At 38.8% G+C, this 12,872-nt stretch overlaps 1 protein-coding gene across 10 annotated transcripts in view; it reads right to left on the reverse strand.

Moving 5' to 3' along the window:
• The window catches only part of CPEB2 (cytoplasmic polyadenylation element binding protein 2), a 75,378-nt gene that overhangs the window by 3,576 nt on the left and 58,930 nt on the right, over positions 1-12,872 (reverse strand). For all 10 annotated transcript variants that reach the window (XM_053577636.1, XM_053577634.1, XM_053577631.1 and 7 more), the window contains 5 exons: positions 12,348-12,437; positions 6,922-7,040; positions 6,538-6,652; positions 3,487-3,668; positions 1-421 (listed from right to left, as the gene is read on the reverse strand). The exon at positions 1-421 is cut by the window's left edge and continues 3,576 nt beyond it. In XM_053577636.1, the coding sequence (XP_053433611.1) occupies positions 194-421; positions 3,487-3,668; positions 6,538-6,652; positions 6,922-7,040; positions 12,348-12,437 (734 nt within the window). In that variant the 3' untranslated portion in view covers positions 1-193. The remainder of the gene's footprint in view (positions 422-3,486; positions 3,669-6,537; positions 6,653-6,921; positions 7,041-12,347; positions 12,438-12,872) is intronic.

Consider the following 12,872-nt stretch of genomic DNA (forward strand, 5'->3'; position numbering starts at 1 on the left):
TAAGCCTGAGATGTAGGGTTTTGGTGAAAAACAAGAGGCTTGTAGTGTTTTGGCTGCTGATAAAGATGCATGTATTGGTAGCTGGGGTGAAAGCAGAAGAATGCACTTATTTCTTCTGCGTGTCAGTATCTCTGGACACACAAGCCACATGCACCCTTTCCTTCCTTGTCACACAGAGGCCGATTTGCTCTTCTTAGTTCCAGCGGAAATGGATCTGACGTGGGCGATCAGCACCTTCCTTCACCAATGGCTTATGGAACTCACGTCCCGCACGAGAGTGGATATTTGCCCAACAAAACTCACAGTAATACTGCAGGCAAGTGACGTTGGCACAGAAAAAGGGAGCAAATTTCCCACCACAGCGTGCACCCTGGCACTCATCACACATCTGGTCATCTAGCACGTATGGTTTCACCTCCACCTAAAAGAAGGATGGAAACAGGTCTCATCAGCCTCTGCTTCAGAAATCAGATCTAGTGATGACTTAAAATGTTTAGTGTTCTAGAGACAAAGACTGGCATTAAAAGCTGAGAAAGTGGACAGTTTCCCAAGGAAACTGTCCTTCTCCAGGACAGTTTAACTGACCTAAAATTTAGGTCAGTTAATTTAGGAAAATACACACTATGATAGCTTTATCATACAGTAAATTAAAAACATGAAATCATTTTGTTCTAGTGCTAATTGTTGTTTTAATGTAATGTTACACAGTATATAATATCACATACACAGCGTTTCATACCCATAATTCACTACGAATGAAAAGACCCTGATCTGGTAACTTTGTGTTAATACGTCTTCTTGAGAGGACTACAAACTAGATGGTGTTTACTATATTTTCAAAAGGCAGAAAATACTTTTAAAATCTATAAAAATCTAATTGATTTGCAAAACATGTGCCCTTACTGTTCTTGAAGTAACATCTTTGAAACACCTGTGTGTTAGTATTTTCAGAGGCAGGAATGATTCTGAATGAGAAACAGAAGGGTATCAAATCCTCATGGGGGTTGCACAAACGGGTTCCACCATTTCCCCTCACTCCGACACCTCCCATTGACTAGGGTTAGGATAAACATTGTATACACATTGGACATTTTGCTTTTCTGAATTGTCTATATCTTTGCATATTTTCCTATTGGAGTTTTTTCCCCCTAATTTTAATTGATTTGTAATGCCAGATAAAAATTTTTCATCTTTTTCCCACTGGTCTTTGAGTTTTAAAATACTCTTTGACACAAATTCTAAAATATTTTGCTTAATCTTTCTCTCAACTTTTTCCTCTGTGGATTCTATTTTCTTTTCTTAGCCAGGATTCTATTTCTGATTCATTATCTTCATTACAACTATCATCAAAGAAGAGCATTACTATGCCCAAAGAACAAATCAAGATAACTTGAATCAAGGAGTACTGGCTTTCATTTTTCTAGATTGTAAACGCCATGAGCACCAGGACAGCATGCATCTACTCAACACTCAGCTCCAATGCCCCGCAGAACACCTGGCACAGGGAGACACTCCATGAAACAGCAGTGAATGTGGCCTGTTTCCTGGCTGTCATTCTCACGCTGAAGCCAGCCAGGGTCTTTGGTGTTTACACTACCTCATAAAATGCCAGGTGCTCACAAGTTTCTTAAGATAAAACTGTTCAAAAAAATTTTACCAATACAATGATTTCTACATATTAGTTTAATAAAGCTAATCTACTTAACTTAAACTCATGGACTTTAAAAGAAGAAAACTGAGTTTCAAACCTACTTCTGATTAACAGTTTCTGACAATTAACTCTCATGTGCACAAGGAGCTTCCTGGATGCTGCACCTGGTCCTGTTTCCTGTGATGATGTCCTTTCCGTTTTCAGATGACCCAATTGGCAATGTTTTGTCACCTGTACTTGTAACTCATGAAATGCTTAATAATCAATAATTCTCTAACTTTAACATAACATCATTTCCCTTATTATCTACTGGAAGTTACAGTGGATTATAAAACTCATGGAATAATACACTAAAAAATATGAGGAATTAGCCATCTATGGTGTTGTGTTTCTTAGCTATGAGAGATAGCAAACTCATAGTCTCCATGAGTCCCAAAATAAGCTGGATAAACAATTCTAATTCTCCCCAGATAGGTATCCTAAGTATCTTTGAGTTGACAGTTACATATTTAAATTTAATCTTTTTATGGTGTAATGACTATATTCTTATCGGAGAGATGACAGTCATAAAGATCAATGGCTTAACAGTTCTTTGTATAAGCAACATGAGTGACTTGTAAAGTACTTAAGGCTCAGATTCTTTCAAATAAAGCTCAACATCTTGTAGCTTAGAAAATAAACTTTTTTTTAGGTATTGCAATGCCTTTTCCAGAGGCCTGTTTTTCTTAATTCACCTGCTCTGCATCCTGGCCACTCTTTAAGAATACTCTGTTCCCAATAATCGGCCCTTCACTGTCATGTTGGAAATGAAGAAATATGTGAGGCACAACATGACAATGACCTTCCTCTACTCATAATATTTAAGAACCATAATTATGTACTATGTAAACAGCTTCCTCTGTGACCTGTCACCTCCCCACAGAAGTACAGGTCAGTCATAGGAGATGGGTGTTCTTGTCTATGGGTATGCATCTGTGTCCCTCGGGGAGTTCATGCTCTCCTGCAGCCCTGGCTGCATCGCAGAACGATTACAGCAGCTTGTCAGGTTGACACCCAGATGTCAAGACTTTCTAAGTTCCCAGGTGACTAATGTGCAGCTGAGGCTGAGAACCACAAGACTATAGGAATCTAAGGTCACACCAGTTCAAAAAGGCTACATGTGCATATCTGACTATCAGGAAAGGCCCTCCTTTTAGATCCTCTCCCCTACTGTAGATGGTTATCAGTACTTGGAATTATTCAATGGAGTGGCTTCCAGTTATCATTCCTAGGCCTTCTTAAAAGTTCTTACTGTGAAAAAAAAAAGCTCTTGTTGTGATAACCTAAGTCATGCTACTAAGAGCAAACATTTTAAAATTTAGGTCAGTTAATTTAGGAAAATACACACTATGTAATTTTGTTTTAGATTTTAAGATAAATAAAAACAAGTTCTGTTTTAAGTACTTGTATATGTGTGAATTTATTTAATACTTAAAATAAGACATATTGGTATTGTTTTCTGCTTAAAAATAAGGAAAAAGAAGCACAGAGAGTGTTAATTTGCCCATGACTATAGAGCCACCAGCAGAAATGGGGTTCAATCCCACAGTCTTCTGCCTCCCTGGTCAGAAGGACAATTAGACCTTATTGACTGTTGGACAGGCATGTAAAATGACCTTTTAAAAACATTTTATCTAAAGTTTAAAGTGTGCTCAAGAATCTTACACTTTAAGGACATTTTGATACACTAACCTTTAACTCTGAGAATTAAAAGTAGTGTTAAAAAACAGTGTTTGAATTATATTAATTCTCTCACCTTATTATAGGACATAAATGATTCCCAAATTGCAACTTACACGTTTATCAATGTCACCGTGCTGAAGCTGAACAAACCGTGCACTGATGGCTGCAATATAGCTCTGCTGATTGGAGAAAGCAACTCGCCCAGCACCTTTTGGGTATTTTAGCTCAGGATCCGTATCAATTCCCGCGTAACAAACTCCACCATACAGCCGGTCCATGATCATAGCAAGCTCCACTTCAAAAAGAAAAGAGGGTCGCGTCAAGTAAGAGAACACAGAAAATCAACAATTTCTAAGTATGTTTTCTTAAAAAGTAAAAGTCAATAGGATGCTAACATTTGACCAGGAGAAGGAGAGCAGACGGTAGGCAGCTGTTAAAAACACATGAAGTTACATTCGCCGCTGCTACCCCCAACAACTTGCCCACACTGAACACACAGCAATTTCTGTCCTCTGTCCTAGTATTGTAACTCCAATACATTCACGTGTGCTCTAGATCCCACAAACTGTCGCTCTGAAAGGCCACTGCACTGGCAATTCCTCCCTCCCCTTCTCTGCACTGTCAGCTTTCCACTTACACTGGCTCATTCCTGAGTATACTGCGATCTGTCCCATCTTTAACAACAACAAAAAAAGTCATAATCCGATTTCTCCTGCTCAGCAATTACTTCATTTCTCTGTTCTCCTTTACAGCCAAATTCCTCAAAATCTATTCTAGTATTCCCTAATCATTCTCCCCCATCTTTAGTCAACCCTTTATAATGTGACTGTCACACCATGTTTCCTTAATGGCTCATGCCAAGCTCACTTCTCCCACTGCCAAACCCAGTGGTCAATCCACCTGCAAGCAGCACTGAACAGTTGAAAGACTGTTTGAAATACTGTCTCCATCTGGCTCCCAGGATATTATTCTACTAATTTTCCTCCGACCTCATGAACTAATTCTTCTCAGTCTTTCTTGATAGTTTATCCTCAACATCTGAATACCCTGATAGTCCTTGCACCTCCAGCTACACTCCCGACTCTGGCGACTTTATCCCAAGTCAGTTCTGGGCTTTAAATGCCCTTTGGGTGCTGTCAAGCTCCTATTTTCCTACCTCGGGTCTAGACTTCTCCTGGATTCCAGACTTGCATGTGCACCTGTCAACTGGGCAACTTATGCTGACATTGAACAGACACTGCAACACTCATTGTGTTAACAACAGAGCTCATCATCTTCTCCCTCCCGTGGTACCTGCTCCAGTGAGTTTCTGCTGACCTGGTTAGTGAGCAGTGGGAAGGATGAAGTTGTCAAGTCAGGATCCTTGGCTTCTTGCTTGCTGTTTTTTTTCCCCCCTCCCGCTGCATATGCAACCCTATGAACCTGACTTTCAAAACATATCCAGAATCCAATCTCCTTACCTCCATCACTAATACCAGTTTCCAGCTAACGTTATTTTTCCTCTGGTTCACAGCAATAGCTTTCTCTATTTGCTTTTGATCCTTACCTTCCCAGTTTATTTTAAAAACAGTAGAAAGACATATTCTCTTATTGATAATAAGAGAATGTAGCAGATACAACATATTTTAGCTGAAATTTCCACTTGGGAGTTCTGAATAGTGCCATGTACTTGTGTTCAACTCACTCATCCAGAGTTCCTTAGACCTCTGCAGATGGTACCACTATCAAAACTGAAAACTGCAATTCAACCTTTGTGTTAACCTCACACATATATGTGACATCAGTTTGCTTTGCTTTCTCACCCCTGCCACTCCTAGTCCCAGCTTCCACTGCCTGGACCACAGTGGCAAGTGCCTGATCCCAGTTTCCACTGCCTGGACCACAGTAGCAGGTGCCTGATCCCAGTTTCCACTGCCTGGACCACGGTGGCAGGTGCCTGATGCCAGTTTCCACTGCCTGGACCACAGTAGCAGGTGCCTGATCCCAGTTTCCACTGCCTGGACCACGGTGGCAGGTGCCTGATCCAAGTTTCCACTGCCTGGACCACGGTGGCAGGTGCCTGAACTGGTCTACCCCTATCTGCTCTCAGCCTTGCTCCCTGCTCTACGAGCTAGTAGCCAAATTGTCCTTTCAAAACCACAATTATGCCGTCTCTTCTCTGCTTAACAATTCTTTGATCATTTCTCCTTGCTATGAGCATAAATATCAAATTAGCCCATTATACTTTTGATCTGATTCCTGTTTACTTTTCCAATATTATCTCAAGTCTTTCCCTTCACTCCTCACATCCTAAGCTAGCCATCTGGGCTACTTTCATTTCCTCCAAGGTGCCCTGCTCCCTCCACTACAGACCTTTAAATAAGTGATTGCCTTTGCCTGAAACACACGACCATCGCCGCCCCTGCTCTTCCTGTTCAATCCTTGTACGTCAGTTCAAATGCAGGTATCTTCAAGACATCAGACTCTACCACGTTCCCTTGCTGTATGTTCCTCTATCCCCTATAGTTTTTTTTTTTTTTGTAGCAGTCATCATGTTCTGTAAAGGACACGTATGACAAGTTCTTTAACACAAGTCTCCCAGACTTGGAAGAGGTGGTGCTCAGGGACGGCAGCATCACGTCCTCCACACGGCATGTGGTCCCATGTAACCTGCTTATCCAGGGGCCATCTACATCTATGTTTCATTCCTAGATGCCATCTTTTGGTAGATTTCTTGTTCCTGGTTATTGATAAACAGAAGTTTATCACTCATTTATCTAAAGTGCTACTTTAGTTAACAGTCAAAAAACAGATAAAAGAGAAAAAAATCTCATTTCTTCTTCAGATAGCAGTATCGACCCACAGAAAACAAACAGATCCCAAATTCTCATACCACAGAGAGTATCAAATCCTTCTTACAGAGTCTACTTGGAGTTAGCTTCTATATTACTGTGGACAGATGAGATGGAGCGCTGGACAATTCTCTAGTGACTGGGGAGTCTTAAGGAAGGTTATCAGAATTTGCCTTAGAATTCTGCAGCAGCAACTGTTGTAGCAGGAGGAGTCTGCCCTGCCCTTCCCTACAGCACTATGGACACAGTAACTGCCAAGGGCCTATGAGTGGACTAATTCATATTTAAAATGATTTTTTTTTAGAAAACAACATTTGTTAATATTCTACTTACCAGCCCTTAGTGGCCTAGGAACACCTCCAACAAAAATTGTTTTTCGGGGATCCAAAGGCTGAGAACCGTCCATTACAAAATCACTGTCACTTAAATTCCAAGGACGGATTTGAACCTATGAAGAAAATTACATTGGGTCTTATTCCCTTGATAACTGGGGAAAGAAAAAAATGGTAAAAGCTAACAGTGATCATTTCCTTGTTAAAAAATCTGTTAGTGGATTTGGAAACAGATTATTGTGATAATATCTGATGTAGATAATATAAACCATCTGGATAGCTCAAAGACTGAACTCTTAACATTAATAGCGTCATTGTTCTTTTCTTCATTATCGGTCACTTAAGAACACTTCTGGGAATGCCTGTCTTGGTAGCAATTACTTACTGGTTTGTCCTTGATGGTGGGGCTGGAGACACATAGGTAGAGCTTCCCGTCCTCTTCAATACAAGCATCGATCAGGGCCTGAACGGAGCTCTCCTCTTGAAAGAGAAGGAATGCATAGCCTGGAATAAACATTAGAACGAGGTGGCGTGTTACAGTGAATTCACCACACATTTCAGTACTACTGAAAAAAATTCCATGCTTTTGAAAAAGAAAGAGAAACTGTCAAAGAAGATGAGTTTTTTTGTTCACCTACTTTTTATAGGCGAACAAAATATCCTACGTATTCAATTATATACCCTAACACACACACTGAATAAAGCCATAAGCTACTTTATAAATAGCACTTACTATCAGAGAAAGCACTAAAACTTTACATGAATTATTTCATTTGATTCTCATAGCAAGTTTATGAAAAATTATTCTAATTTTATGGAAGAAAAAACTGAGGAACCAGAAGATAATTATTTCCCCAAAGTCAGCCTCATAGCAAGTAGATGGCTGAGAATTTCAAACCCAGGTCAGCTCCACGGTCTCCTTGCCTTTCTAGCAGTGTGCAGTTTCATGAGGGATTTGGCAGAATTAACCAGTCAAGTTTATTTGGAGCTACGATTTACTAAACTGCCTTTGAGGTAGTACAAGTTCTACAGCACATTTGGAAAGGCCCAGGAAATTCTTTTTTTTTTTTTTTTTTTTTAAGTAGAGGAAAATTTCCAGTTTCATGAAAACTTCCAAATGATACTAAGAAGGCTACCCTAGGGAGAGGACTGGAATGAATCACTCTCCTTAACAGAACGTGGGTCAGAATTTTTAAATTAAGACTTAACCTGGACAACCAATGGAACACTTTTTTCTAATTGTCCAGGGACTACGTTTGAACTTGGCTCTCAGCTCTGGCTTAGATTCCTACACTTTTGGGAAATATCCCCTTTCTTCCTTCCTTTTGAACCACTAATGGTCAATCCTTAATCAAAACTCACGGATCCAGCAGACAGAACAGCTTCATTATAAAAAGACATTAATATGTATACTGCGAGTTTACTACCATGTGATGACTCCAGTGGCTTCTATGCAGACACAGGCCCACCACTGCACTGCAGTCTACTCCCAACATGCAGCACCCACCATGCAGGGCGTGTCTGTTCCATTAACACCACGGGAAGCGTGAGGTCAGGTTTGCTCAGAGCTCAAAAAACACAGCTTGTTGTCAAGAATGGCTTTTATGAGGCTGTGCTGTAATCCCAGCACTCTGGGTGGACTCTTAAGCTCAGGAGTTCAAGACCAGCCTGAGCAAGTGTGAGACCCCATCTATAGAAATAGTGGGGCGTTATGTCAGGTGCCTGTAATCCCAGTTACTTGGTAGGCTGAGGCAAGAGGATCACTCGTGTCCAAGAGTTTGAGGTTGTTGTGAGATACGATGCCATGGTTCTCTACCAAAAGTAAAGAATGGCTTTCATGCCACAAAGTCTGATGAACATAAAAGTACTTAATTTTAACAAAACGTATGATTGCCATTAAAAACCCTGAAGCCATCAAATCAGCCTATATAAATAGAAATTTCCAAAGGGAAAATTGTGAAAATTAAAAAATGCATCATTAGATTTAATTGCCATGAACAATTTAAATATGCATAAAAAATAAAACCCACTTTTCTTTAAGGACCTAATTTTGATACAAACTAAAGATCCAAGAACTATAACTATTTTGTTATATTAAACATTAAGAGGATGTAAGGCTAACTTACTAAAATAGTATTTTAAATTCAATATTTTTAATACGTCTAATTTTTGTGATAACTTGATTTTAAAATTTATATTTAAAGTTTATATTAATATAAACATATAAAATATTAATATTAAAATTAAGATCATTTTAAATATTATTTAACTAATTTTTGCTATTATTAGAAAAGGAAAGTTTCAGAAAAACTAAGTATTATGGTAGATGAATTATGACTGATCTAATGCAAGCCTTTAGATTTGAAAACATTTTACCAAAAAATGTTTGTAGTTTCAGAGGTTATTAAACCAGGCTAGTAATCACACAGGTGAGTGCTTCTGCTCGCAGCAGAGATGTGTGTGGGGCTCAGCGTCTGTTGGCTGAGTCACTGCTCTAAGTAGAAGGCAGCTGCACCCATGGGATATTTATGTGCCAGTGTTTTCCAAACCATAGGAAATGCAGAGTAACAGAGAATGCTTAAAAGGTTTGAGAAAATTGGCTTTGGCAATTAACTAAAATTGTACCATAAAAAAATCTATGACTCTCTAATTCTAATTTTTTTATTTTTTAGTTTGAGAAAATAAGCACCACAAAATCCACACTGTCACAGCAAAAGCAGCAGTGACAACTCTTAGATCTGCCCCAACCCACCCTTCTAGGTTCAGAGGGCACTGTCCTCTCACAGGACGGAACAAGTGTGCACACAAGGACACACGCCCCTGTATCCCTGTGTCCACCCACATCATGCCTAATTCCTTTCCAAAATTACACTTCAATTCCTGCCTACAACTCCGTTCAACTCTTTTTTATTTTATTTTTTTCTTTCTTTTTTTTCATTATTATTATTTTTTATTGTTAAATCATAGCTGTGTACATTAGTGCAATCAAGGGGTGGGTACGATGTGCTGGTTTCATATACAATCTGAAATATTCTCATCAAACTGTTCAACGTAGCCTTCGTGGCATTTTCTTAGTTATCACATGTAGACATTTGTATTCTGCATTTAGTAAGTTTCGCCTGTATCCATTCTAAGATGCACCATAGGTGCGGCCCCACCCATTTCCCTCCCACATCTTTTCCCCTTCCTTGGCCCTTTCCCCATATTCTTGTGCTATAGTTGGGTTATAGCCTTCATGTGAAAGCTATAAATTAGCTTCATAGTAGGGCTGAGTACATTGTTGGCGTGGATGTGGAGAAAAGGGCACACTTCTACACTGCTAGTGGGAATGCACACTAATACGTTCCTTCTGGAAGGATGTTTGGAGAATGCTTAGAGACCTAAAAATAGACCTGCCACTCGATCCTATCATTCCTTTACTAGGTTTATACCCAGAAGACCAAAAATCACAATATAACAAAGACATCTGTACCAGAATGTTTATTGCAGCCCAATTCTGGGCTAAGTCATGGAAGAAGCCCAAGTGCCCATTGCCCCACGAATGGACTAGCAAATTGTGGTACATGTATACCATGGAATATTATGCAGCCTTAAAGAAAGATGGAGACTTTACCTCTTTCATTTTTACATGGATGGAGCTGGAACATATTCTTCTCAGCAAAGTATCTCAGGAATGTTCAACTCTTTTTTATCTATCTAAATTACGCAGTATATTTTAGATTTAATCCAAAACTTCTCAGTAAAGCTTTCCTCCCACCTGCTGGAGGTCAAAATGATATCTCTATCCCACCATATTTTTTATTGTTTATATCATTATTAGGTAATTATCAATCTGTGAATTATCAAGAATACAAAGATACAAATATTCACAAACGTGAATAAAGATGTAGTTTTACATGAAGAACTGCCATTCATTAAATAATCACACATTTGTAAAGTTGTAAAAATGTGATACTACAGCTGTCATAAGTGTCATGGCAGACAGCTTAGGAGACAGGAGGGCCCACAGCAGGCGGAGGTGACAGCTCCAGGTGGGTCCTCAAGGTCTTCCCCGATTATCTTACTCTGACAAGTAGGGGATAAGAAGATGAAGAGACACAGGAAGGAACCTTGGGGCTAGGGAGAACAAGGCCAGTGTGGGGAATGAAGGGGAACAAGCAGCAGTGGTACGAGATAAGCCAGAGAGAGGAGGCCAGGCAGGGCAAAGCTATTTTTGCCTTTATCCTAAAAGTAACAGAAACCACTGAAACATTTCCACAGGGGAGCAAGACAGAGAGCACTACCAGGTAAGTTTCCCAACACTGCATGCCTGGGCAGTGGGATAAGACTGGAGAAGGCTGGCAGGATGCTGGAGTCTGCAGGTGGGAAGGGTGTAGGTCAGGCAGAACACCAGAAACTCTAATAGGCATTTTTATTGAACATTGAAGATAAGCATCATAACAGAACAAGATACTTACACTATAAATAAAAACAGCTTAAAACTAAGCTTGTAAATGAACATATCTCAAACTGTATGGAGCTAATTTTTTCTCTTTAAACCAAGAATTTAGGACCTCCGAGATCAATAAACTCCAGAGTATATGGAAAGAGGTAAATAGCTTTAATTAGAATCTCAGAGGCCTGGGATCCAGAATCCCTACTCCAAAGATGTTCCTGAGTCCAGTAAGCATAATATCTAAAAGTACAAAGCAGCGCTGCATTATTCCACTTCCCCCAAACATTACATGAACGAGTAAGGGAGGTTCTACAATTCTCAAAGACAGAAAGAGAAGACGACCGTACCATTCACTACCAGGAACGCTTAGCTAGGTTGTGTGTGCCAATAACTTCTCTATCATGTTTCTTTTCTCAGAATACAAATCAGACCAGTTAAAAGATCTATTTGAGTCCTTTTTCTAGGCTTGATAATTCACCTGGGCATGCAAATAATAGTGTACATCTCTTTTCTGAAATTATACCGCATTGATTTCAAAGCAAAGTCTTTCATTCTCCCCCTTTCTTTTATTCACTTAGAAAATCTGCTATTAGCAATCCTGACTGACCAAATTAATGCTTGACTCTACTTCCTCTCCTCTGCTGGTCAGGGGTATTTGCTCTCCCCACACATGGCAGCCTCCAGTGTGACCTGCACCATTTGTGATTCCTGCACTCTGGAGATCAGCCACAGTGTTATCCTAGCAACAAGTGACTGACACAACTAACTATTCTCACATTTTAATGCTCTGTATAACTGGGGGTTAAAAGAATAAACTTAATCAGTCACTTTTTCCTCTAATTTATTGATTTACCAACAGAACTGGTATGACTTATAGTGCTCTGCTGTTATCTACCATTGTCTAGAACACTTAGGTAAAATCTTGTACTATTTAAACTATTTGTAGATTTATATTTTATAAAATACAAATACATCACATATATCTTAATTTCACTACGTGGAAAGATAACTTTTTCATATGTCTGTACCAAGATACTTTGAAGAATATTTAGACAGAGAAAATATTCAAACATTTGTTGATTTGGGTCTATAAAATCATCACCAAATCATTACAGAGAAAGTATAGCAAGTCTCTCATGATTTCTGATGGGTTTAAAGTAAAATCAGAACAGTTTTCAGGATCATTTGGCTTCCCTCAATCTCAGCTATTGGCCTAAATTACTCTATTAATGTTTATATACAGATGTGTTCCTATTCAATGCTAAAGAAAAACAAAATTAGCAGAAATCAAAGAAATCAAAACAAGTAGTTATTTCTTTTGCTCTTGTATGTGTACAACCAATTTCCTGGCAAACAATAACAATAAAAGCCCTTACCTTTTGGTGGGAAATAGGACTTGCTTTCTGCCTTATGAGGCCAATCAACTACCAAAGGCCCGAATCTTCTGAAGCTGGCAGTTATCTCATCTTAAGAAAGTGCAATAATATGCATTAGGAATTTTTTCTTCTTTCCTTTTTTTTTTTTTTAACAACCTCCCCTCCCCCAACAGCCTCTAAAATAGTGAGGAGAACTATTTCTGGGAATACTCATTTCCAAAGTCTCAAAAAAATAGACAACTAATACTTATAAATAAATTTAGAAGATAATTTCAAAAAACAGATTATGCCAAATCTTATAGACAATAGATAAAGAAGAAATCCTTTAAATTCACTCTACTACATCTGGATACATCTGATATTAAAATTGGAAAAATATATTATTATAAAGGGAAATTACAGACACATTTCACTTATAAATGTAGATGCAATATCCTAAACAACATATTAAGAAGTTGAATTAAAAGTTATTGTTCAAATAAAGTACTTTGGTCAAAATTAAATCCAACTTATGTGAGAATCAGT

This window comes from Nycticebus coucang, chromosome 23 (genome assembly GCF_027406575.1).
Source record: "Nycticebus coucang isolate mNycCou1 chromosome 23, mNycCou1.pri, whole genome shotgun sequence".
In the NCBI taxonomy this organism is placed as follows: domain Eukaryota; kingdom Metazoa; phylum Chordata; class Mammalia; order Primates; family Lorisidae; genus Nycticebus; species Nycticebus coucang.